The 26,624-nt window shown below is 48.4% G+C and overlaps 2 protein-coding genes across 8 annotated transcripts in view; one reads left to right on the forward strand and one right to left on the reverse strand.

Moving 5' to 3' along the window:
* Positions 1–9,504, reverse strand: part of LOC148638514 (1-phosphatidylinositol 4,5-bisphosphate phosphodiesterase delta-3-A-like) — a 29,829-nt gene extending 20,325 nt beyond the window's left edge. For 2 of the 4 annotated variants that reach the window (XM_088623324.1, XM_088623326.1), the window contains exon 1: positions 8,549–9,501. In XM_088623324.1, coding sequence (XP_088479450.1) covers positions 8,549–8,639 — 91 coding nt within the window. In that variant the 5' untranslated portion in view covers positions 8,640–9,501. The other 2 variants (XM_088623325.1, XM_088623327.1) reach the window with 2 other exon arrangements.
* Positions 9,505–11,291: 1,787 nt separating this feature from the next.
* acbd4 (acyl-CoA binding domain containing 4) lies at positions 11,292–21,368 on the forward strand. 4 transcript variants are annotated; one of them, XM_088622767.1, is made up of 11 exons: positions 11,292–11,544; positions 11,938–12,238; positions 12,378–12,498; positions 12,854–12,938; positions 13,215–13,335; positions 13,792–13,863; positions 15,406–15,491; positions 16,100–16,250; positions 16,689–16,900; positions 17,619–17,672; positions 19,762–21,368. In XM_088622767.1, exons 2-11 carry the CDS (start codon positions 12,121–12,123, stop codon positions 19,888–19,890), a joined length of 1,149 nt encoding a protein of 382 aa, XP_088478893.1. In that variant the 5' UTR covers positions 11,292–11,544; positions 11,938–12,120; the 3' UTR covers positions 19,891–21,368. The 4 variants fall into 4 exon arrangements, with proteins under 4 accessions (XP_088478893.1, XP_088478892.1, XP_088478894.1 ...); XM_088622768.1 differs by having other exon boundaries at positions 11,293–11,544; positions 12,352–12,498; positions 13,792–13,941; XM_088622765.1 differs by having other exon boundaries at positions 11,294–11,544; positions 13,792–13,941.
* The last annotated feature ends 5,256 nt before the right edge of the window (positions 21,369–26,624 follow it).

A 26,624-nucleotide genomic window follows, 5' to 3' on the forward strand; every position in this document is an offset into this window, starting at 1 on the left:
TGATAACTGACACATTGTATTTGTTCACAGAAATTTTAATGTACAATTTATTTGAGTTGGCTCTCAGTTGGTCCCTTACTGGGTCCTGACACATAATACTGAAGATGCTCACAACCCATTTACACAGCCTTACCCCCTCAAGCAGTGAAGCAGCTCTTGCAGGTAGAGTGTTTTTGAAACATGTCTGTTGAAGGTCTGCAGAGGAGCGGAGTGTGCTCAGTGACTCAGCTGTGCAGGAAGGTTGCTGGAGAAGCCGCGGTGTCGGTGTCAGGATTGGACGCCCCAGGCTGCACCTGAGGAGCCCCTTTTCTGGCCACTGTGAAGCCTACTGTGGCTCACTGACCCCTCGTCCAGGGCCCACACTGTTGCTGACTTTTGTCTGGCTTACAGACACAACCCACACACCTCAGCCATAACACAAGGCATGCAGGCTACTCTTCAAAGGCGCTTTTACAATCACTCCCAGAATGAACCCTTGGGAGTTTTACAATGATGCACCATGCTGCACGGGGCTCGATGAGTCATACCTGAAAAACTGGTGTAACTGGTTATGCTCCCGAAAGAGTCAGAGATGTTATTCATGACCAATAATAGAATAATCTACAAAAAAACATCATTAGAATAATTATCCTTTCCCAAGTGCTTTCTTTTGAAAGGGCTTTGGAATTTTGCCCATTAGTGCTAGGGACCTCACCATGATGTCTGCAGCACTCTATGACTTGCAAAGTGGGATCTGGTCAAAGTGGGTTAATTCTTGTTTCAAGTCTGAGAGAAAAGGGCATGATTGTGTCACACATGGCTCGAATTATTTAACAACGTAAATGCTGCCCAACTACTGTATAAAGCAAACATCATACATTCACGCCTTGCTGACCAGTAGCCAACTTCCTGCTATTCAAGAAAATCAGAAACAGTCTAGTTTCTATCTGAATTGCAATTTATCTGAATTTCTGAACCAATTAATCAAAATTCACAGGTCAGGTCCGCAGCCAGCAAGTGGGTCATAAAGGTCAAACCATTCTTTGGGTTAAAAGGTAACAGCTCACTGACATTAGGGCACCCATACAATCTACCATTCCTTAATGACTGAAAAGCAAAAATGCAGACAGGCTCTGATTTGACTGGGCTGCTACAAAATAAGATATGCTGAAGGTTTCTGGGAACTTGGGAGATGAGGCCACATTTGCACAACACTGACCACTTAGTAGGAGGTGTTTCTCGTTCTTCTGCTAAAACCAGAACCAGAATGATTGTCACTCAACACATCTTCACAGATGAGCAGGGAAGAGATTAAATATACACAGATCAACCAGCCAACCCACAAAAATATTAAGGGCTGTGGGCCAATGCACAATTGAGTTTATCAAGCAGGCTCTTCTTAATCTTATTCACAGAAGCTCTGGGAGTTATCCAACATTTCTGGGTGTCCGGACAATGCAGGCCATTGGGTGAAGCAGCCGGTGTTTTTCAGAAGGGGGATCTTGAGTAAAAAACCCTGTCTCTGCCCAGTTTACTTCTGGGTGCCTCAACTTCGGCCTCCTTAATTACAGAGTCCAGGGCCAAGCCTTTTTGGCATCCTGCAGCAGCACAAGCTGAGAAGCCAGCCCTTGACTGCACACAGCCAGAACTCCAGTCTGGCAAAGACAGCCCTGGCAAACCACTGTGGCTGGATTTCACAGCAGAGCCACAGGAATGTCACCGATGCTTGGAGCACGAAAGCAGTCAGCAAAGTGCTAGAATTTATACCTTATAACAAAAACAAGTACCCCCTTCTACAGTGAGGAAACGTATGATGTGTTCACAGGGGTTACGGGTTACTCCTGCTGTCCACACTCACTGTGGTGGGTGTCTCGCTGGCAGAGAGCACAGGCCTCACTCACACACAAACCTTACTTCCTGTTGAACTGGGGGGGCATAGAAAGGTGACGTCACCAGGTGGGGCTGCGCTCTGGTGGTGGTGGAGGGGATCCCCATTACCTGTAAAGCACTCTGCGTGGAGTGTCCAGAAAAGCACTGTATAAGTGAAGCAATCATTATTAATTATTATTATGAATTAGAGGAAAACTGATTGAATATTCAATTCAAGTCCAGTACTGCTGTTTCTTACGTGTGCAGATTTGTTTTCCTCTGTATTTTTTCCTGCGTCTGAGGTGGAGCTCATTTGTTTTCTGTAACTGAGCTGCAGGGAAAATCCGTGTCGCTCCTTGTGACAGCCTGGCTTCTCTGCCAGTCACATGACCTTTGACCCACAGATCACAGCTCGTTGCCTTATTCCTCTCTTTCCCTAACAAGCGAAGAATGCCCATGTGCTCTGCGGGCTCCTCGCAGAGCTGGCGTGACCCAGTTCAGACTGGAATGAGGCCATTGTGTAATCAAGGCACAGGTCTCAGGGGTGAATTAGAAAGCGACGTTTCGCTGGGTTGATGCTGCAGCTTCTCTCTCTGGTGCTGGGACTAACGTGACGCAGTCAGGCTTTATCTCCTTATCTCCTCCATTCTCCTCAACATTATGTTCCTCTACAGACTGAATGTTTCCTATTGAAAATCTAATTTCAGCTGTTCTTCTGAACAAAAAGCAGAAGGACAGGTGGGCCTGTTTGTAAACCAGTTCCCACAGGCAAGCCCAGGGCTTGTATAGCTTTGCCCGGCAGTACATACTGTACAATCATCTACATAACGTTCTACAAATACGACAAATAATATTGTTTGCTTGGCTGATACTTCTGTGAACATTTTGTGTTCATTTTCTAACCAGAACTGTGATGGGTTGGTGTCCTGTGCAAAATGGGACTGTCCTTTCAGTTCTACCTTCTGTCCTCTGCTTTCAGGACAGACTCTGGGCTGCCGTCACCCTCACTAGAAAAAGCAGCTTTCGGTTAAGTGGAATTACACAATGGGACGACGGGAGTACAACAAAAATATGTTCACCAGTCAGTTCTAGTCAAAAACATTACCAGCTCTTTATCACACTGAAAAAACACAATTATTTTGTCATTTATGTTTTTAAATCACTTGTTTTCTGTTGCATACTGTGTTAGGCTCTTGGCTGATGTGATGTGATTTGTACGAGAAGTGACCAAACAATGAAAAACAGTGAAGATCATGAGAATAATGCCTACTTGTAGACTCAGTTCTTTTTTCAGTGGGAAAGACAGCTTTCTTGGTGATATTGGCCATTGCAAACTGTAGCTCTGTAATCAGGAAAACAGTCCCAGAATTTGGCTGTTTGAACGTACTTAATCCACCCAAAGCTAACATTCTTTTTCAACGGAACAATTTTTAGACTAGATGACAATTAAAATTTTCCAAATTGCCCTTTCAAAGTTTAAAGGATCTTGGAGATCAATGCAATCCCTTCTGAGTATCCCATTCCTAATGCAACAGCAGCTGTTGAAAACAGGAGTGTCGCTGAACCACTGCTTCCACACCAGCAGTGCCGAGAGCTGGAGATTTCTGCCACGTTGGATGCTAAATCTTAATTTTCAATTAACCATTCCCCTCAGGAGTGAAAAAATAATCAGCTGGGTGTCGTTATCTTAATTGCTTTCACTGGCAGACCTGCTTTCAATTGTTTCTAATGTCGGTCGAGTGTCTAAAAAAGTGCAGCTTGAAAGGAAAAAAACAGCTCTGTTGTTCTTGGAAGTCGGCTGTGCATTACGCTCAAATTGCAAGTTTCATTCAAGACCTGGGATCACAGAACACATGTTCAAACTGGAATATTCAAGTCTTACAAAGCTGTTCTGAACCATCCATCCATTTTCTAACCTCTTTTTGCAGTTCAGGGTCACGGAGGAGCTGGAGCCTATCCTGGTAAGCCATGGGCACAGGGTGGGGTACACCATGGACAGGACAACAACCAATCACAGGGCACAGGGTGGGGTACACCATGGACAGGACAACAACCAATCACAGGGCACAAGGTGGGGTACACCATGGACAGGACAACAACCAATCACAGGGCACAGGGTGGGGTACACCATGGACAGGACAACAACCAATCACAGGGCACAGGGTGGGGTACACCATGGACAGGACAACAACCAATCACAGGGCACAGGGTGGGGTACACCATGGACAGGACAACAACCAATCACAGGACACAAGGTGGGGTACACCATGGACAGGACAACAACCAATCACAGGACACAAGGTGGGGTACACCATGGACAGGACAACAACCAATCACAGGGCACACACACTCACACTAGGGCCAGTTTTCCCAGAAGCCAATTTAACCTTCATGTGTCTTTGGAGAACACACAGACTCCACACAGACAGCCCCCCAGGTCCAGAACTGACCTGAACTGAAGCCAGGGCCCCTCTGCTGTGAGGAAGCACTGCTGACTCTACAGTTTTTACACAACCTGTCTTTAGAGCCTCAGCTGACACTCCACTCAAAGCGCTTTACAGGTAATGGGGTCTCCCCTCTACCACCAGCTCCAATGTGCAGCCCCACCTGGATGATGCGATGGCAGCCATAGTGCACCAGAACGCTCACCACACACCAGCTCTCAGTGGGGAGGAGAGCAGAGTAATGAAGCCAATTCATAGGTAACCTTATAACCTTCTTCATTAAATGCCTGTTTTTAGTATTATTTTGGGCCATGCATTCTCAGTATGGGATACAAGTCCAGGGCCTTTCTCCAGTCTGTTGTCTAATAATGTCTGTCCTCAACTGCATGTCTCCTGTTAGTGCCTGAACATCTGAACTGCCTTTCACTTTGTTTCCTCAGAGATCATTTCCTCTACCTGATTATAAAGAGTTAATTATTAGTCCAGCCGGTCGAAGTTCAGCTTCTTGAAAGGTAAAAGGCATGTGTGTCTATCCAGCCAGCACGGGGCTATCTGTCACACTCAACAAGGCACACATTACAGCACACAAATCAGCCCAGAAGACAGACACACCTCACAATCTTAATAATGGCCTTAACACACAAACCAAGGGCTGCAGATTCCTTCAAAGTACTGCTGTGGTCTGGGCATGAGACCAGCCCTGCAGTGTAGATTGACAATGTATCCTGTGTTTGCCTGAAACGCCTGGACATAGCGACTTCAGCCGAATGAAGGGGGGAGCAGCCAGCTGGCCAGAGCCCCCCACAGAATCATAAAAGCTGATTTGGCTACAGCACCTCTGCGCCCACGTGCATGACCGTCTGCATCAGGCCCTGTAGGACAAGTATAAATCCAGCTGCTGGTTATTCATGTGCTGGCTCCTGCTCCATGTGGTGTCTGGATCGTCACATTTCAAACCGCTCTGCGATTGGTCTAGATCAGCACTGGCTGAGGCGTCAGGCAGCCAACACTTCCAGGCTTGGTACTGAATGATCGGTGCTGTGGAAGAAGAAGTGAAAGAAAACTGCTTCCCCTGGAGAAAGAGGAATTAAATTAATCTCATAACAGTCAACTTTCCCCCAGTGCAAGCACAGCATTAAAAAGCCTAGTGGCTCATTCACGAGAAATCAAAGACAAGGTGCCCCCCGCCCCCAGAATCCAGGCTGACAGACTGTCACTTGTCACTCTGCTCTGAATCGGGGGATGGTGATTTTAATACAACTGTGCTTTAATTGCTCTGAAGCACGTCATCTAGAGTAGCGTTTCTGACCTGTTTCAATCCCACTGCACACCTCCATAACAAACACACGTCACCGGCCCGAGCGCAGTATTATTCATGTTTTGAGTAAAACTAATTTTAATGTTCAGCCTGAGTCCACCTCCTCCATACATGAACCTTTTGTTTTGTCAAGCGTCCAGCTTGACTCTCTCTGCCTGCGAGGACTGGAGGCGTGGCCTCTGTCTCGTGAGTTCACATGTAACACCACACTTTGGTTACTCCACAACATTAAGACGTACAGTATCTAAACACCCCATTTCATTCATTAATTTCTTGTATTTCTGAATATGTGACCTTTCCAAAACACCTCTACGCCATGTTAATGTCTGAAGGCACGTTGCGTTAGTTAGGTGTCAGGTGTCAGTCCCACCAGTCAGAGACACTCATGTAGGACACTCTTACACCAGGAGTCCAACTCCTCAGTTGTTATTCAGACCAACTGTATTGATTAATGCAATGTGTCATTTCCATTCAACAGCTGGGATCTTGCAAAAGCATGAACATAAAAATGTGAATAGAAAATTTAAAAACATTGCAGCAATGAAGGTGCTTTTGATTTTCAACAATCTGTTACTATCCAAGTTTCCATATTCCCAGCTCCATTTGTCCAGTTTTGAACCAGTTGCGATAATCTGCCATTCTGGTGTACACTTCTAGTCCCAGTCCCAGTGATGTGCCCAGTTAATGATGAGAAGTGCCCGATTCAGAATGAGCCCCTGGAGATCCCGTGTTTGTTTGGACCAGGATATGGGAACCCAGTATCGGACAGGGCCAGCAGTGCAGCTTGAGGGACATTGTGGGACATAAACACACAGTCTCCAGCCCCTTATCTGCAGCTCCTTTCCTCCGCTCTATTTCTGTCGACACGGCAGTGTCAGTCAGCAAGCTGGACAGGCGTCAGGTCAGCACGTACAGAGGCCACCCCCTCCTCCCACACTCGTTCAGGAACACTTCTGAGTGCCGTCACAGCCAGGGAGCGCTCAAGGCTGCTCTGACTCAGACGCACCCTGGCTCTTCAGAGGCCCTCCACATCCTCAGTGAGAAACGCGCCTTGCTGTGGGAGCTGTTTTCATAACCATTTCCTCCTTTTGTGAGGTTCAGGGTGAAATCTTTTCTGTTTCTCCATGTTCCTGGCTCAGGAAAGGCAACTCACTGAACAGAAGGACTCCATGTCTCTGCTGAGCACAGACAGCTCTGGACCTGACCCTCCCTACTTCACTGTCAGCCCAGTAGGGCTCAGCTCAGCTCAGCCCAGCCCAGCCCAGATGGGAGGACACAGCCCACTAGCTGCCACTAGCTGCCTCAGAAAAGGTTCACGCTGTATTTTCCCCTACATGGACTCCAACCGATGAGCAAGAACTAAGAAGGAAAAATCTTTTCAAATCTACACTGTCTTAGTTTTGAAATATTTTACAACTGCTTCCAGTGCAATTTGTGCTGTCCAGTGCTGTAATTTCCAGTGCTCCTCGTTGTCCTACTAACGAAATTAAAGGAATCAGCCTGGAATAGCACCCTGACAGTTATTTAGATCAGCGGGACCCTGCTCACCAGTAAAGGCCGCGATCTGATTTTATCCCGGAGACTGTAAAAATTAGTAAAGCACCAGAATATTCTCCACCTGGTTGGGAATCATCGCTCACTGGAAAATTCCACTTCTTACACACGGAGTTCTTTCTTAGGCGAATTTCTCTAATGCGCCGCTCCACACCGTTTACAGTCGCGTCTTTGAATGTCTTTAACCATTCACTTCTGGGCAACTTCCAGGGTCAAAGCGCATCTTTAAACGGCGAACCAGCACCGCCGCTGGTACAAAAATTAACAGTGGTGACACACTCGCGAGTCTATGGGAGAGGAACATGTATTTTTTCAGGTCTAGTAATATTCTGTGTCTTTCGTGAATAGTGTCTGCGCGAATGAGTATATTCTCCGACACAGCATCTTTCGGCCAGTCTGTGTGGACAACAGAAAACAGAGGTACCAAGAAGGGCACCGCTGGCGTCTAGCGCCAGCCCTCTGAATCACAGCATCTCAACAAAGGCTAAAATAACTTTTCAATGATCCATCAACAAACACAAAGCGACAACTCTTCCCGATGACAAAGCCATCACAGCTCATGTGATCCTATACTTATATAACAATAATATTAATACCAGTCGTCCCTCATCGCACATCCAGGAAAATTGCTTTTATCTTTACATAAGCTTTTCCAATAAGCCTCACTCATTTTTTCCATGGGCCGTAGCCTGTTTTTAAATTGCAGGCAAGATAGTCTGGCTTCACAGAGCCGTGCTAAAACTCTCCGGTACCGTCCGCACCCCAAGTTCGGCAAGAGCCCCGCCAGGACCTCCGGACTCCTCAGCAGGTCCCTGGGTGGCCATGACTGTCGGACCAGAAAAACACGCAGAAAAGTACGCGGGTTCCGCCCAGAATTGGCGACAGGGGAACCAGACCCAGCTGGCGCACTTCAGGGGTAACCAGGGGGTAACCAGGGATAAAGAACTACAGGCATGCCTGACACACACCGGCCACACACATGACGAGAGGGATCGCTGGAGTAGTTACTGGCTCTTCATGGAGGGATGGTTTAATTTCAGTAACTCTGGCTAGTGTCCCGGGCTCGCTGTGGCATCTATCCTGCGCTTTGCTCTTAGGAGCCGGGACGAACTTAACAGACGGGAATGTGCGCTGTCTAATGACACCTAATAAGGCTCTCGGTGCATTCCCCACACCGGAGTCCTGTATGGTCTTCGCCATCAATAAATCTGGTACAGTTCGTCCACGTCTCGAATCATTTCGAAGGCAGATGTACACTTGTCTGTATCTGTCGATGGTGCACAATAAATTATTGTTCAGTCTGCGGTGACTTGCAAAGTCCTATAACCGAATGCAAAAACTGGTCACTATCGCGACCGCAGAGGCTGCCTTGATGCCACCTTACCTAACTTCCTCAGTGCGCGCAGATCCTGTTTACACTCCGACTTGCCCGCCTCGTTCTCCAAAACTCTGTCCTTCTTGTTTTTTCTAAACATGGTGCCAACCCGGGTGGTGTTTAGGGTTTTTTATTTTTATTTTTCCCGGCTGTTTCTTATCTCTGAGGCCAGCGGTCCCGGTCCGTTTCTGTGAGCTCTCTTGTGTTTGGCGTCTCCAAGACGTCTCGCGAGTTAAAAAAACTTTTCCTTCGCTAGTAGTAGGGAAAAAAATCCGGAGGCTGCCCACAGAGCCGGTGATGTCACCGAAAATGTTTGAGAGAGGCTAAAACCTTTTTTTTTTTCGAAAAGAGCAAAGCGCAGCTTGATTGTGGGGTACGTCTCCTCTGAAGCAAAGCGAATACGGACTGAAAAAAAAAACCCGATTCGTGAGAACAAATAGCTTGAGACGAAAGACAAGCTCACACGCAGGCAAGACAGAGAGGCGATGGCGTTCCAGACTAACAGGACAGACCCCCACCTCAGGATTTCTACCAAAGCTTTCGGAAAATAAGCACCCTTTTGTTTATTTCATTCATTTATTCCTTTACCACGATCTCGTGGAAACCGGCGCAGCCAGTTTCCCTAGTTGACCAGCTATCTTCTAATGCGAGTATGTAATTACAGTATATATTCCACAACACACCTCTGCCACACCGGCTTTCTCCGGACAAAAGCAAAAGTAGACGGGAACATATACACAGAGCTTTGGAGTCCCCAGGGTTTAGGGTTTGCGGGTAAAATCCACACAGCGAGGATCCGAAAATAGGAGGAAGCAATCCAAGTTAATATTTCCCTTTCAGAGAACCTGGGATACGGCGAAGCTCGTAATTGACCGGGCTGGACTAAAGCTTCATAAGACATTCAGGCGTCGAGATTTATTCAGTATCCCAGCTTGGCGATATGTTGCCCCCTAGTACCGGCTGAGAGAACTTCGACTGGAAAAAAAGGCACCCTGCCTCGACTATGAGGTTCTTATGAATTTTATGCCGCTCTGTTTTCCCGAGAATGTACCGCGATAAAGATGTAAAACGAAGCTTTAGGTTAGAACACAGAATGAGCCGTTCTCTGTGTCACAGCCTTCAACACCGGTCCGGGCGTTAATATTGTGAAGGTGTCTGGAAACCAAACGGCTGTTTATGACATAATAAAGTGTTTATACACTGTAGACTGTAACGCTTTTCAGAGGATCAATGAACTAAATGTAAGTTACAAAGATTGATATATAGATACCTGAATATAATTTGACAAATACAGTTTGAAAATGGACGGATAGCGAACAGTCTTGTGTTGGCTGGTGAGGTTTAATAATCTGGGGACGTCTAGGATTACAGGGGGGCTTTATCGCCCTTTTATTTCACAGAGGGCTGTTAATGAAAGGTAGATAAGGAGCTAGGAGGCTGTTTAAATTGAGATAAGGATAGGGAGTGTGGAAGAGAAAGAGAGAGGCCTGAAAAGGACAGGAGGTGAAAGAGCGATTTGTCCTGCTTTTATTAGGTGAAAGAGAAGGGTTGAGGCTTAAGGTGAAAGGCTAAGGGTCACTGGGACACTCCATTCTGGGGGGGGGGGTGCGAAACGCTACAATATTCAGTTTCTACCACACTTGTACGAGATCTCGCCATCATAAATCAGCGCTCAGTGACTGCTCTGGAGAACGTGGCAGAGCCTGCATGTAGTCCTGAGAGTCAGGCTCAGCGGTAAAACTAGAAAATGCTAGAGCATATAGCGCCGCCTTCTGGTTAATACAACCTACAACAAAACTATACCCTGGATACCAGATGGGATACTCTTGCACACGTTATTTCAATGATTTTTTTTTCATGTTTTGTCTAGACGTGTTTAAGGTCACTTTAAGGTTTCCTTCAAACGTGTCCATTTATTTGATGAAAAAACACTGCTGCCATCAGCGGTTTGTCAGAGGAGCCTAGTAAACCGTCTCTGAATTGAGCAGATCACCGTCAGCCTGATCACAGTCATTGCTCCTTGCCTTCATTGTTATGCACTATGCAACTAACAGAGTTATCCGAGAAATCCCGATATTTCCACTTGCAGTTTAATTTAAATTGAGACTGTAATGCAACCAGCTTATTTAAAGCTGAACATTAACATGAAACTCTGCAGGGTCAGGGGTGGCCACTGAGTGGATTGTCCAGAAAAGCGCTATATAAGTGTAAGCAATTATTATTATTATTATTATTATTATTATTATTATTATTATTATTATTATTAATACTATTATTACTGAAGGAGTAAAAAAATTGAGACAAACAGACATCCGAATTCTGAATGAGCACTCTGGCGTGACAGTTCACGCTCTGAAATGCACCTATAAAAGCCCTGCTTAGATGCAAAACTATGGTCTATTTGCGTTCTTCCAGTTACAAGAAATGTAGCTCTAGAGCCCAGCTGCTGGAGAACACAAAATCTTCTTGTCGAACCCTTGAGGTCACAAGTCCTGTGTCCTCAACACAAGGACCTCCGAAGAGTCGCCTTTTGCCACAAGAGGGCGCTCAAACTTCGCCTTCATATGCAAGTGTGTGTGTGTGTGGGTTTGGCAGGGGGGAGGGGCCAAGTAACATTTAAAATCTTTTCATTGGTTATAACGGTTATGACGGTTTTGTCCCAGAAAGTATCTCATTCCGATTGGTCCGTCTTAACATCTTGCGCAGGGGGTGGGAGGATGGGCGGAATCTCGGCCTGTGATTGGCTAAGAAGCGAGAGGAGAAGCGGAAACACGCCCGCCCAGGGACCAGCTGATGGATCAGTCTGCTGCGCTGTAGCCCAGGGCTGCTGAAGTCTGTCTGTCTCTCTGCGTAAAGCGCGCAGGGTAACAGGCGATATGGGCTCTACCTGACAGCCTACAGAGTCGAGCTGAGCCGCCCCGCCGGGCTAGTCGGTACCGGTCAGGTGCGCCGTGAGCTCCGCTGGTTTCAGAGCGGTCAGGGGACGCCGGGGTTAATTTTGTAAGGTAACCGACCTTAGTCAGAAGGAAAGTGCAAAGTATCACTTGCTGAGCTCAAGATAAAAGCTATCAGCGCGATACAGCCGCCGCCGTTTGAGTGCATGGGCGAGTTTCAGCACCGACACTTTCAGCGATTAAAGGCTTTAAGATTTAAAGGTCCTTGCATATTGGCGAAGTAACGCGCTTCTGTAGCTAAACGGAATCAAATAAAATCTATGAAACTGAGGCTTAGCTTTATGATTTCATGTATCATGTACAGAACACAGTGTTTTGAAAATTTGTTTTCTGCTTCAGTTCTCTTTACAATGGCACCATACTGTGAAGAACTTTACGTAATTAACTTGGTCATTTAAGAAGGCTCCACAGCCTAAACGTGTTTTCTTTCTTCTTTTTCCGCAGGGAATAAACCTATTGCTTGTTCCCATTTAGTTTTCACTACGCGGGCTGAGAGGTGTCTCGGCAGTGTTTGCACTCAGTTGTCAACTCCACGGAGGGTCCGGGGCGCCCTGACGGATCAGTCCCAGGCGGGCCCCCCGGGTGGCGCCGCTGTGCCGCAGGCCGTCGCCCCTGAACCCGGGCCAGATGCCCCTGGAGGGCCGTGGGGAGGCTGTGCCCGCAGGGGGCATGGCTCTCGCAGACCAGGACTGCCACCGGCGCTTCCAGACCGCGGTCTGCGTCATCCAGAACCTGCCCAAGACCGGTGAGCTGGGCGCCACACGACAGATCTGCCGGGCGGACGTTAAAACCTCCTGCGGGGAAAAAGATGTTGCGATTTGTTTCGAATGAGTTTCTCGGCCTCTGCTTGACTGACAGCTGGCCTGTGTGGTGCTCTGCTTCAGGCTGCTACAAGCCCTCCTATGACGTGATGCTCCGGCTGTACGGGCTCTACAAGCAGGCGACCTGTGGCCCCTGCAGGCTGCCTCGTCCCGGGTTCTGGGACCCCGTCGGCCGCTACAAATGGTGAGGGACTTGCAGGGAAGCTGGATAGATCTGTCTCAATGGTTATATACTGGAATATGCTGCTTCTATGAATACAGTACATACAGTATGTGTGTTAAGTTTACATAAGATTTATTAGAAACATTGCAAACATTGCAAACCAGAGAGGGCGGTTCTTCCCATTGTGTTTGCTCACTTGCTGGTATTCCCCAGGGCATCTGCTTCAGCATGTGGTTGGCAGGCTTGTTCCAGACGCCCATCCCTCTTCGTGCACAGGAACTCTTCCTGGTCGCCGTCCTGCATGCAGGTCCTTGCGTGTGACTGTGTCGTTGTGTGTGCCGCTGGGATTTGGCTTTATAGTGCCTCTTCCTCGCAGGGACTCCTGGAAGCGCCTGGGAAACATGTCTCACAGCGCAGCCATGACAGCCTACGTTGATGAGATAAAGAGAGTGGCACAGGAGGTAGGGCCTCTCTCCTGTCCTCAGCACAGAGAGTCACTGTATTTCCTACTGCTGGAACTCCAGGCCTCTCTTAATAAGGTAGAAAGCATGACGTACCCAGCGTCTGGCATTGTCTTCTGCTGGTACAGCCCGGGGGGAGGATCAGACTGATACCCCTGGGATTCAGACTTGTTTCCGTGTGCTGTGTGTTTCGGAGCGCGGGGTGACCTGAGCACGTACGAGCACGCGTGTCCAGGCAGCGTGCTGGCACGACTGAGGCTGTGTCGCCCCCTACAGGTGATTGACACCATGCCCGTGACAGAGAAGACGGCAGCCCTGTTCCACTACTTCAAGCCTCTCTACCACGTCATCCACGACATGCCCCAGCTCCCCGAGGCGCTGCAGAGCCTGAGGGCAGGTCATTATCTTATCATTCATGATCTCATCTGTGACTGGTGCCTTCAAGTCCACTGTTTGCAGAGAATAGGAGAGCAGAGCCCTTATACGTGGCACAGGACAGGAAATACGGGGTCCTCTGAAACCAAGAATATATCTGATGGTAATTTCTGACCTCAGATGACCTCATCTGAAGCTGAAATTTGTAAAAGGGTCTTTGTAAATAAATGGTTCAGTTTTAAGGTTGTTTGATGGACCTCAAGTAGACGCAGGTCTGTGAGGACTAGCACCAACAAAGCCAGAGCTGAGCGTGCGGGTGCCAGGTGTGTCAGAGAGGTGAGCCTCGTGACGAGGCGTGTTTGGAAAGGGGTCAGGCTGACCATCAGCCCCGCTTGTACCCATGCGAGTGGTGTGGCCCTGTGGACGGAGCTAACGCCACTCACACTCTCTTCTCCCTCCTGCCTGTGTGTGTGACCAGGGCTGGAGCGGACGGACACGGACAGCGGCGCGAGTCTCGAGCTGAGCCAGGAGCTGCAGAGCCTGGGGAACGGTGAGCTTCGTCCTGCGCGGGACACGGTGCGGACGAGCGGCTGTCAGGGGGAGGTTTCTGGGAAACGCATCACAGCAGGTGATTCTCAGGCTTCCCTGGTACAGTGTGATGGTCTAAATAGTATCCCACAGATGCTGAATACTTCCTATTTATAGTGCAGGAACATGCACAGACATGTTGCAGTAAGTAATATGATTAGTTCAGCATTGCTGCCTCGCCTGGGGTGCTGTCTGTCTGTGCCCTGTCTGTGCCCTGTCTGTGCCCTGTCTGTGCCCTGTCTGTGCCCTGTCTGTGCCCTGTCTGTGCATTGACTTGTGCCTCTTGCTTGCCAGGATAGGCTCTGGCTGCTCCGTGACTCTGAACTGGATTAAAGTGGTTTGAAAATGGATCCATTGTTTCTGTATTGACATACATTTCGCAACTAACATCAAAGAAAGGGGACAAGAGAGACTCTTGCCTGGTTTATCGCTCTCTGAAGAAAGTTAAGAATGAAGGAAAGGCAGTGCGGATGACTTCTTAAAAAACATTTCAGGACATAGCACAGAAACAGGACTGAACCCAAATACTGGCCTTGACAGAAATAAGAGATTTGAATTAAAAGAAAAATAATTAAGAAAAAAAGTAATTTGTTAAACTACCATTTATGCCTTTGTGTCCTAATTAAAGCCAGCCTCAACTATATTTGTAGGACTTAAATCGGATTCTGTCTCTAACGTATTGACAGCTTTGAGTTTAGATGTTCAGCTCATTTATTTATTTAGACTCTGCTGTAGAAAGGCTGTGAGACTGATTCTGTGAACTGGGCTTCTTCAGGGCAGTTCATGTGTAATCATTAATACCACTGCTAACAGAAGGCAGGAGGATCAAGGGGCCTGTTCCTACATACAGTACCACGCCTGTGACTTCCAGGATCTGACATTGTGAAACAAATGGCTCAATTCGGGCCTACCAGGACACGCCCCTCTCAGCTGGTTTGGGTTTTTAAACAAAGGGGTGTTGAGTGAGGAGGTAATTAAGAGCTGTCATTCTCCTGCACATTCGGTATGCAGTCTCTTATCATTCTCCCTGGTCCCTGGCTCTGTGATTGAATTACTTGTCTGAACTGAATTCTGTTGTGAGCCAAAGAGCACGCAGTCAGCCAGCTGCAAACACTCCAGCTCTGAAGTGACCCTGACTGAATAGGTGCTGCATCTAGGAAAATGTGGTCCACTGTCTTCCCCGGGCAGCTGTGAATCGAAGGAAACTCCCCAGAGTGTGACTGGTGTCCTCAAGGAGTGATGAGCTCCTTTTCTCGCTGTGAGGGAGTTATCGGTGTCTCTTCACGTGAGCCGTGGGTGGCTCCTCGTTAGATCTACCTGTGCAGCAGGGCTGGATCGACTGGTTGGTGTTTCTGCTGTTAAGAGGGAAAACTCCCCTCCCCCAGTCCCGGTCCGGTCTGCACTCCCTCCCCGGTGTCAGTGCTGTCTGTTGGGGTTCAGGGACGGAGGGGTGCTATCCAGGGAGGGATGTTTCATGCTGGCGACTCGTGTCTCTCTGCTGCAGGGGTGGTGCTGGAGGGCCCTCGGGTGTCCAGTGACTCGGAGGGAGAGGTCTTCTGTGACTCGCTGGAACGCCTGGACCACGATAAGGTACAGGAGTCAAAGGTCACAGATTTTTGACCAACAGCCTCTTGAGCAAAGGTGAAACATGTTTCTCCACTAGCTAATGATGTGAGTTAATTACTAAGAATCTATACTGTCGTAATTACAGTAAAGCACAGATTTGGTAAAGCAGGATGTGAATATTGGGAAGCAGTGGAAATGCAAAATAAATCCATGAGGAAAAAAAAAGTGCAGATTTTATCTGGTTCTCTTTCATACAGGAGAATTTTTAACCACTTATCCTAATAGCTGGGTGATGGGCACCTAATTTGTCCAGTAAGGGGCTGACCCAATTTCTTTTAACCCCCTGACATTTTGACAAAGGTCTGACAGTGATGGGTTGTGGTTGTCCACAGTGCAGTCCCATCTAGCCTCAGGAAAATGGAAGGATGGATGGGAACTGCAGAGCTGGCAAGATCTGTGATGTTTCGATGGAGAACCAGGAACTTTAAACTTTAAACTTCCTTAAAGAAATAAAGAGTGGAGAAGCACCCATAGGGGCCAGAGCCTACAGTCCCCGTGTGGAGCTCTGTAATGGGGGCGTGTCTCTTTGTGGGTGTGGCCTGTGGAGGTCACACTGTGTTCTCTGTCTGTAGTGCGACCAATGGCTGAATGGTCTTGGTTCTGACCACACCCCCGTTGCTGAGGCAACCCAGATGGGACTGGGCCAAGGCGGAGAAAGGGGACAGAGGATGAGGAGGAGGGGTTCCCCCAGGGCAGTACGAGAAGGATGCAGAGAGGAGACACGTGAGAAGACATCGTTCTCTTATTCCTTCTCTTTGTTGGCTTAAAAAGAAAGAAACCTCAAAAGCTTGCCCCTCGTTGGGTTGATTCATGATACGTATGCTTGACAACACAGCTAGGCTGAAATCACTGCCACGTTCAGCTAGTGTGATCAATTCGTTGCGCTTCAACAGATCCGTGCAGAGCTGCCTGCCAGCCAGTGCATTTCATATTGATGATCTTTCCTCGGGACAGCAAGTCGGACAGGTGCTGAGATGCAGACTTGCCCATTAGTGCTCCTCATCGAGCTCCTCTCTGGGTGTCCGTGTTCATGCTGGGGCCCCGGGCCCCTGGGCGCTTGGCCAGGGGGAACCACGCGCTGCGGCGCTGCTGCTGGCGGGGGGGCTGGTGTGGCGCCACGCCTGGCAATCTCACCATTCATTTGCGTTTGTGTCGCTGCAGGCTCCAGGGACCGGGGTGACGTCCCCCGCGCGGGGCGGGCGCTGGCGGGGGGCGCGGGGGCAGGGGGCAGGGACGGCGAGGAGGGAGGCCCGGGGGTCGGCCAGGGGGCCGCGGTGCAGGAGCAGGTTGCCCTGGCGCTGCAGAGACTGCAGGAGGACATGCGCCACCTACTGGAGCGGCTGGAGACGCTGGAGAGGCTGACGCCGGCACAGGTAGGCTCTGCTGGCCCTGCCCAGCACCTCCGGGGGGCAGCAGAGAGCCGTGTGGCAAGGCATGTGTGCTGGCATGGGAGCCCCATCCTAGCACAGTAAGTGCATGGAAATACTCGAGACTGAACATACCACAGATTTACTATGGGAATTCAAGAAGACAGTCTGTGTCAAAGGTTGTCAAAAAACATCCCATCCCAGTATTCCGAGCATTTAATTACCCAGGTGGACCAGACCGAGGAGACATGCTGGGCTACAGCTCCCAGAGCACAGGAGCCAAGATCCCCTGACCTACAGGATAATCGGGGAGCTTGAAAAAGCCGGAGGTCCTTCTCATGACAAACCCACCGGCTGCCCTCCAGCTGGTCAGACCTCTGCTTCTCGACATGTCGAGAGCTGTGCCTGCGAGTCAAAGCGCAAACAAATGCAAAGAGCTGGAGCACCGCTCTGCACTGTTAAACCAAGGCTCAGGCCACAAACGGTGGTGGAGTTGGTATGATCCTGCTCTGGAAACGGGGAATTCTGCGTACCTGTGTAACATGGTGGACAGGTCAAATTCCTGGCAGTGTTGTGTGAAAAGGAGGAGCTCCGATGTCAGGAATGCGATTTCAGATTTTCGGAGGGGCAGCAGGGCAGCACACGCAGGAGGGCGTGAGCGCTGAGCGGTAGGCGTTGGGCACTCGGAGACCTGTCTCCTGAACTCTGTCTCTCTGTGCTCCAGGAACGGGAGCGAGGCTGGAGACCTGCAGCGCGAGACGTCACTCCTGCGGAAAAGGTAAAGAGCTCAGGTGCTTCCGCAGGGCGACACGGGCGGTTAGCGGCCGAGGCGTGGGATTGTGTTTGTCTCCGTGATCGGATGCGCACGATGAAAGAGGACGAGACGGGCCAGGGAACCCGTCACACCTGTCTCACGGCGGCTTTGCAAGTGCCTCTTTCGTTCAGAGGAAGCAGAGGTGAAGAGGTCGTGCTGTTAGGAGTGTGGCGAGAAAGAGGAGACTGGAGTGCAGGAGACATGTCATCACTCCAGGGATCTGTCAGGAAGCGTCCTCGGAGAGGGTTGTAGAGGGAAAAGTCATGGGTATGACAAAGCCTTAGAACAGATCTGTTCAGGGAGAGATCTACATCTCAGTCTATTGTTCAGTCTGCTGGAGTCGACGGGTGTCGTGTCTGATTATCAGGGACAACAGTTATATCTCCGACCTCTGGCCCGACGGTATCTGCTGGTCAAAGTTCACTTTAATCCAGGGTGTAGAAAGAGTAAGAGTGAGTGAGGAAAGAACAGTGAAGCTCAAGGACCAAGTTAAAGGAGGACAGGGAAATACCACTGAGCCGGTCGTGCCTGAGCTAAGGAAGGCAAGACTTGGGGTTTATGTACATGGGCCCTTCTAGTCGTGCTGCCACAAAGAAGCACCTGTTACAGCAGCTAGGAAGCTAGGAATGTGAGCGTAGTGTCAGGGCTGAGGTACATTATTCAAACCTGTTCTGAGGAATCAGCCAGCCTACGCGACCTTCAAACCTCGGGTTAAAAAATAAGCTTATCAGCAACGGATCTGACAACAAAAATTCCACCTTTCATTAAGACGATGGAGCGTTGCTCTGTAATTGGCCAGCCTGTGTTCTGACTGACAGTGGAATTTGTGGGCGGAAGTCTGCTCTCGCCCTGCAGCGGGGAGGGGTGTGCCGGTGTCTGCTGTGATCATCAAAAAGGCTCTGAATACCAATCATATCATCTGGCTTTCCTGAAACTCGTTCTTGGTAATGCTTTCTAGTAAATGGCTATTTATGAATCATTAGTTACAGTTTCCTGCTGACTTCAGTTCCATTCGACTGTGCTCCACAGTACACATTTTTATTAATGACTTTAAATTTGACTGCATATTTGTTCAAAGGTTTATCACTTAGACAAAAAGTTCAGATTGTTTTTACAACTGGCTACACCCCAATCTGATCTGCAGAGATGGTCAGTGACACCTGAGGAGCTGTTTGTATGAAGGAACAAAAAAGGTTACAAAGAATAGTCCACCTAGCCTGCCCGGCGGTGATTGGTCAAAAGTGATGAATGCTAGTTACTGAATGGATTAATGACTTTCTGGATTAATATGGACAATGTCACATTAATTGACACCTTCTGAAGGTGTGGCATTAAGGTGGTCACTTACTTTCCAGCAAGTGTCATTGGTTACCTTGTTTAACTGTTCAACTGTTTAAAACACTTTGGCAGCTCGTCATTAAATAATTTAGTGATTTAGAGATGTCTTGATGTGATGACAGGAGCTCTCCTCAGCCTCTCCACACAAGAGATGAACAATCCAGACTTCACTAAACAGAATACCTGCTAAACAGACTGAAACCTTGCATTTCATACAACATGAAAATGCGGTTTTAGTGTGACCTGTGGCTTTCCAGGATCGGCCTCGGCCACCCCCAGATTCCAGGCTGAATTCACTGCTGAACTTGGCAGCCTGTTCATGTCACTTCATGTATAATTACACTGGAGTAACAGTTCCTTGTTTCAGCACATTAACCCCATTGCCCTCTTACAGATTGGCCAACCTCTAACCTTTAGCCCTTGACCTTTACCCTTTGAATCCTTGCTTTAAAAAACAACCAGGACACTGACAGAAACACCCACAACGGGCTCTGTCCTGTGCTGGATTTGAGATGAACCTTCCTGCTGTCTAAGTTTTCATTTTCACACAGTTCAGTCTTTCTGGAAAGGCACTTCAGAAGGACAAGCCTATGGTCCTCATACCGAATACAGAGCAGGAGAGAGGAGATCTTGAAAACAGGCTTCACGATTTTGCATTGTAAAGAGCCGTGTTTGTGCTGTGTTTTACTCTTCTCTGTTTTGTGTTTGCCTGCAGGGCCCCTGGTACGGGGCGTTCGGTGTGTCTGGGCGCACTCTCCTCTTCCTGCTCCTCTGGCCCTTTCTGGCCCAGGGCCTGGCCAGCCTGCTGTGGCACAGACACAGGAAGGTCCGGAAGGCTGCGTGACAGACCCACGGGTCCGGGGAGGGATCCGGTGCCACTGCATCTCCTGCCATCACAGCACCGGTCGAGCCGAGTGCCTGACCCAGACCGGAAGACCAACACCGGCTACAGATTGCTTAGAACCAGTCGTGCCAGCACGCCGCACGACAGAGTGGGGCTCCTCCACCTTAGACACTAGTATCCCATCATCCTCCAGCGCTGAAGAGTCCAGAGAGGAATGGATGCGAGGGGTCCACAAGGACTGAGGGGTCCACTGGCATCCTGGATTGCTGTTGAGCACTGAGCAAATACACCAGTAAATTCTGTGTCAGGGGAACTAAATCTAGGAGCACCTCATAATGCAGAGATAATAACAGCTCTAATTATTAACTAACTATTACTCAACAGCTCTGTTATCTACGGCCCAATGAGCTCTCTTTCTTATATTTGGGGTTTCTGGTTTGTGTGAATGTTTTCTGTTTCCATATTTCCCCTTTGTATGCTAAGCACTATGTTTCAAGTTGAGTGTAATGAACAGACAGGGAAGCATTTCAGTGTTACGCCACAGAGCTGACCTAATGAGGAGAAAAGGAGCAGTGACACAACTGTCACTTCTGTCCCCCTTCCCCCCATGAGGTTAACGAGTTCCTTTCAAAAAACTACGTGAAAACAGCACCTATTATCTTGGAAACATCTAAGAAGAAGAAACAAAGAGAGTCACACAAGAACATGCAGTTTTGTTTTTCCTTTTAGTGTTGCCAGAATCACTAAAGATTCAAGTAGCTGTCCCTTATCTGAGGGGACGTGGCTGCTTCTCAGTAAGGAGGTGCTTCAGTTCCAGTGCCACTGGTGCCTTCAGGTGCAGCGCAGCGTGACTCTGAGGTCACTGCAGACCGTTCAGTGAAACAGATCTGGGAGGGGCTCGTGGGCGATACCTGGGAGTCGATGTGGACCCGGATTCAGTGCCTTTCAGCTCTTGGGTGAGGGGTGAACCGATGGGCTGCTTAACGTCAAGAAGCTTAAACCGGCTTTAGCCCTGTTAATCAATTACATAGATCCAAGATAATGGAGACTCCGTTGTGTCCTCGTTATTGTTGTTAAAAAAAGCTTGCTGACCCTGTTCCCAGAGTCAACTGAAAAGGGTTACAAAATATTTTCTCAGTGCAACAAGAACAGTTATGATTTTGAGAAAGGTAAGATGTACAACGTTCAGTGTTTTGACATGCTGCAGGAATGCAACGCTGATCAAGTGAGTGGGATGGAATGTAAATGGAGACACGTACAGTATATGAAGCAGGAAGGCGTTTCTAATGAATTACCTCTTGACACTTGAATGATCTGTATGCAAACGGAGAGTAACACTGAGATCAGACTGTTCCCATCTGTGGCTGAGAAAAGATTCACAGATAAAACAAGATGTGCAAAATTATATTTGGTGGGGGGGGGGTGATTAGATGGTGATTAGAAAGTTTTAAAGATATTAAAAATATAGTACATCAGTACTTTTCTTCTGAAATGTCAACCTTAAAACTGAAAACATGAAAACAGTCTTTTCCGTCCCCTCCTTACAGTTCATCCCACAGCTGCAGACAAGAGGCACAGTATTAAGAAGGGGCAGTTTATCATTAAAGAGGTATTTTAATTACTTTCATCTGACCTTGTTGCACATGTGCCCAGAAGGGGCCGCTGTGACATGTGAAAAGCTGCTTTGCTAACACCTGATGACAGGCCCAGTGCTGTCTGTAGCTGGCGGCATTGGAGAAATACGTCTGAGTGTTAATGAACCTGCACATGCGGTGTTGTGCTTCAGCAAAAACATCTATTCCTCATCTTCCCAGAGCTGAGCTGACCTAGGAATGGAGAAGAGTCCAGCCATCCACAGGGAGTGCTTACAGATCAACTAGTGATGCAGCCGTGCAGAAATCCTGAGTATCCCTGCAGCTGTCAGCCCAAGTTACGAGATGCAGAGGTGTTGATGTCTGTTCCATGTTGTGCTAGGTGCTGTGCTGGAGTTGTATTCTGCGTGCCAATGAGACAGGTTTTATAAGGCTCCCGCACACACATTGTGTCCGGTTGACAGTTGGCCTGTCTCAGTGTGGCTTTCACTATGAGAAAACTTCCTGTTTTTCCTGCCCAGCTCATGACTGCGTGAATGTGACTGCGCACTGAACTAAGGAGCGGAGCTGTGGTCCGTGAATTAGTGAGAGTGTGGGGCTCAGGGCGCTGCTCCATTCTGAGGGAGATCAGGCAGGCAGCCCTGCAGTTCCAGACCCTGCTGACCAGTGACTGAACTGCTGTCTCCAGTGCAAAGCCAGGACCCTGACAATGAGAGAGTCTGACTGAGACAGTGCTGGGCTGTGCGCTGGAGGAGCAGACTGATGCACCAGCAAGAGGCAGCCTGGCCTTAAACATCATGCTGCATGTGGTGCCAACACTTTTACCCATCTGCTTCCACAGTGCGGAGTGCATGTTACCCATCGTAGTACGGTACAGTACTGGTGTTCTGTAACCACTCTCCCACAGGCTGCTGGTGCCCTGCTGAGGAGACAGTAAATTCAATAAGAAGGTGCTCAGCTGCCAGGTATCGGGGAGCTTGATGACTGACGACTGGCTCTTCTTAGACAGACACACTGCCTGTCACACCTCTTTGCCATGAACTCTTGTACATGTGCAGGATAGGAGCCAGTTTCCAGTTATTGTACGATGTGTTTATTGTCTTTATCGCCAGTCCCAGGGGATGCGTTGTGCATTACCATGCTACTCTGTGCAGCACTTTCACTGCGCTGTGCTGCACTGACCTCTGATTTTACCCTGATTTCACTCCGCTCTGCACTGCGGCGTTTCCTGAAATACCCCTGTGCTGTGTTGCTCTTTGATTCTCCCCAAGTTTCCCAGTAAACCTAGACAAGGGACGGCACTGCCTTGGCAGTTGTCTCCCTCCCATGAGGAAGTGATTCAGGAGGAGGTCGGCTCTCCCTGCCAGCCCAGGGAGCACCCTGGAGCCTACTGGGGTCACGGTGGCAGGGGAGGGTATGGCTTATGATTCTTACAACGCATGATGCAGTGAAAGTACAAATAATAATAATAATAATAATAATAGTAATAATTGTAATAATTGCTTACACTTATATAGCGCTTTTCTGGACACTCGACTTAAAGTGCTTTACAGGTAATGGGGACTCCCCTCCACCACCACCAGTGTGCAGCCCCACCTGGATGATGTGACGGCAGCCATAGTGCGCCAGAACGCTCACCACACATCAGCTATTAGTGGGGAGGAGAGCAGTGTGATGAAGCCAATTCATAGATTATTATTATTAAAGTACAAATTAGATAACCATTTGGGGAATTAAGGAAATAATACCTTACAAATAAGCAGGGAAAACTATTTTTCTGCGTTTTTTTTCAATCTAATATATAATAATTATAATAATAATAATAATAAATTTACTGCATGTGTGCCTGTATGGATTTGACTACAGCTGCCGTCATATCAAGCAGGTGGGGCTGCACACTGCGGGTGGTGGAGGGGATCCCCATTACCTGCAAAGCGCTTTGAGGGGAGTGTCCAGAAAAGCGCTATATAAGTCTAAGGGTTATTTATTTATAATAACAATGTGCCCACAATCAGTATCTCTTTTTCCACAACCCATCCGCCCTTGCAGGAGGTGAATATAAATTCGCAGTTAGGACCCGAATAGAAAACCGAAATCCTTGACGATTAAGAGCTCGGCTGCAGCAGAAACCGGAAGACAGCCGTGCCCCTGCTCGGGCGCGGGGAGCCCCTGTTCGGCAGCGCTGCTCCAATGCGGCTCTGTCTCCACCAGATGGCACTGTAAACACAGAGCGGGCCCGCAGAGCTGACGCTTTGGCCGTCCAGTTTGTTGAACTCATGCGAAATAGTGAAAAAGAGCCCAAACGGTATGACATCAACTTCCCTTTATCTTGACAGTCTGCACTGCCTGTTTGTTGCCCAGTGTATCTGTGTTGTCACTCAGGGCATCAGCAGTCCTCTTGTCATGTTCCCATTATATTAAACAACCACACTTTAGCATGATTTTGCATTTCTAAGAATCACATTTTAAGTGACAGAGACACATGCAGGCGAGCTCTGTCTTGAGACCTACTGTACATTTGGGCCCCTCCTGGAGACACTTGCCTGGCTCTGAACCTGCTGAGACAGACAGCTCTGGCCAGAGGAGATAACGCACATCAGAACCCTGGCCAAAAAGATGGAGCAAGATAATCCCACACAGGTTCCCTATCACAAGGCATTTTCTGGTTTTCCTACAACACTCTGGTACCAGTGATAAAAATATCACCCTCTGTATCAAGTCCTTCACTGGATACAGGGCCAAGCTGTCAGATTCCGCTGTGTTAGTGTTGCTCCATTTTGTGCTTGGTGCTGGGGGTCTCCAAATGAAGAGAACATTGAAGCTTTTCATTCCAGAACAAAGTCCATATACTGAGACTTTTACAACAGTCTGTATAAAACACAGGCATCAGATAAAGACTTATTTCATAACAGAAAGCAAACATGAAATGTTCACTTCATTGCTTCTGCTGCACCTTGATTGAGTGGATCTACAGAACCTTCTTAAAGTCAGCTGTCTTTACTGTGGAAAATCACAGAGCACAAAACAGAGCAGACACAAACACCAAAGTTGGTCACACCAGCCTCGTGCAGTTATGTAGGCAGAATGTAAGAGAGGGAGTCTACTAGTCCTCACAGGGGGAACTGCTTAACAAATTAATTTCTAAGACATAATCATGATCAAGTAGGGAGCTGCGTCAGCATGCGTAGGCTGCAAAGGAACTAGTAAAGCTTTGTTCCAGCTGAAAAGAAACACAACGTTTCGGCTGTGGAGCCTTCTTCGGGTTGACACACCCAAAGAAGGCTCCACAGCCGAAAGCTGTCTCCTTTCATCTGCTTTCAGCTGAAGCAAACCTTCACTAGTTCCATAATCATAATCATAGTCGTTGCTTGTTTTTTCGTAAGCAAGAGACAGCCTTTACTGGTGGATAGATGGCTTTTCACAGTGGAAAGTATTCATTGTGGCCCTTTCTCACAGTGTGTGCTAACTCACAAATGCAAATACAACCCCCTCCCCCTGATTTATTGGAGTGAGCCCTTAGAGAGGTGTTTCACATTCACAATCTCCTTGCCAGGAGGCTGATTCTGTTGGATCTGCCTTGTGTTTGGCCCACAATGCATTTGTTTCTTACAGCTATTTTTCACCTCATAAAAACAAAGACCACATGGAGTTTATTTGCTTGATGGATTGGACTATAACAAAGCAAGCCACACAACTAAACAGAGTGTGAAATCTGCTGGCTTACCTCTTCCAGTTTTCTCTCAGAAGAACCACAATAAATGCAGTCCGGTGGGAATTGGGAATAGTCCCAAACGTCAGGCCAGTTTAACTCAGCTGGTTCAAACAGTGTGCTAACAGTACATGGCTCCTTCCCCTTTATAGATGTGGAAGCAGCAGAAAGAGGTTTGCACTACCCCTTTTGCTTAGAAAGAAAGGTAAAAATAAATAAGCATTGGTATTTAAAAACTGAATCGTAAGTAACATCGTAGGTCACAAGAGGGAACTATTTCGGTGGTCTCAGCTCAGTCAAGGTGACAGGCAGTTGTACTTTGACTTGCTGTCATGCAATTGGCACCAATTTGTGCTCTGCCAAAATAAAAAGAGCACACCCAGAAGATTACAGACCACTTTTTTTCTACAATATTTACAATCTCAAGAAACACTTATTATCTTTCTACAGAAGCCTGTGCATCAGGCCCTGCGTGACACACAAGGCCGTGTGGGCAGTGTGGTGTTTGAGCCTGCTCCGTTTTGTGCCTGGTGCCAGCTCACACCACACGCATTATTGCTGTGGCTGAGGCTGAACTAAAATTCTTGAACAAATGGACTGCTTAAACTAAACAAAACACGGAGGAAGATGTTGTTCCGTGTGCTGAAGATGCTGGAATCGATACCTTGTGAAGCAAGGAATCTGACACTCAAGGCGAACAGGAGAATCAACTTTAAAAATCTAAACAAGCAAGAAAAGCAATTAAATCATCGATGAACACCATAGATTCAGAGCTCAGCAGTGTTCCTCCAGTACCAGGATTGGGAACCTCTGTACTATCCTTTCCAGAGCTTGGAAAAACCTTTCTAAAGAAAAGCTAAAGGGGTTGAGTTTTTAGCCACGGCCTAACTTACACAGTCAACACTGAGAGCTCGGCAAAAGGGGGAATGGGTGTTTCAAACTCTGTAACAGTGGTGTTTAGCAACAGATAAGGCCAGATATTTGAAACCGGTGACGTTGTGCTGTCACTGCCGGAGCGCAGCACAAACACAACAGACGCGCATCGCCGCCGCGTCCGATCGAGGCTCGGAAATCCACGGTGCCGGTACCGGTTCCAGCGGTACCAGTGAGCCCTGACCTGCAGCTGTGTAGAGAGCAGTTCGCCACCAACGGCACCAAGCCGAGCGGCGCCGCCCCCCTCCTGGGGCGCAGCACGGTACCCCCTCACCTGACATACACCCCTGGGCGTCTGGAGTCACCCCACATACTTGCAAGTACTGTGAATGCGCCCCTTGTAAACACTGCCACACGCAGACCAAGATGCGAGGGGGCCCGAAAATCATCCTCCTCTTTTAACCTGGATTGGGTGCCCTGACACGTTCAGTAAGAAACCTCTCCTTCTCGCCGGACGGTCAGAGTGGACAGCCGCCTGCAGCCACCCCCCGGCCAGCGAG

This window comes from Lepisosteus platostomus, chromosome 28 (genome assembly GCF_059453375.1).
Source record: "Lepisosteus platostomus isolate fLepPlt1 chromosome 28, fLepPlt1.hap1, whole genome shotgun sequence".
NCBI lineage: Eukaryota > Metazoa > Chordata > Actinopteri > Semionotiformes > Lepisosteidae > Lepisosteus > Lepisosteus platostomus.

What these genes read in the sequence shown, in the direction of transcription:
- acbd4 (XM_088622765.1), top strand. Translation starts at nt 12,121, where the DNA reads ATGCCCCTGGAGGGCCGTGGGGAGGCTGTGCCCGCAGGGGGCATGGCT. An exon ending in TGGGAAACGCATCACAGCAG is followed by an intron (nt 13,942 to 15,405) that starts GTGATTCTCAGG and finishes TCTCTGCTGCAG; the next exon opens with GGGTGGTGCTGGAGGGCCCT. An exon ending in AGAGGCTGACGCCGGCACAG is followed by an intron (nt 16,901 to 17,618) that starts GTAGGCTCTGCT and finishes TCTGTGCTCCAG; the next exon opens with GAACGGGAGCGAGGCTGGAG.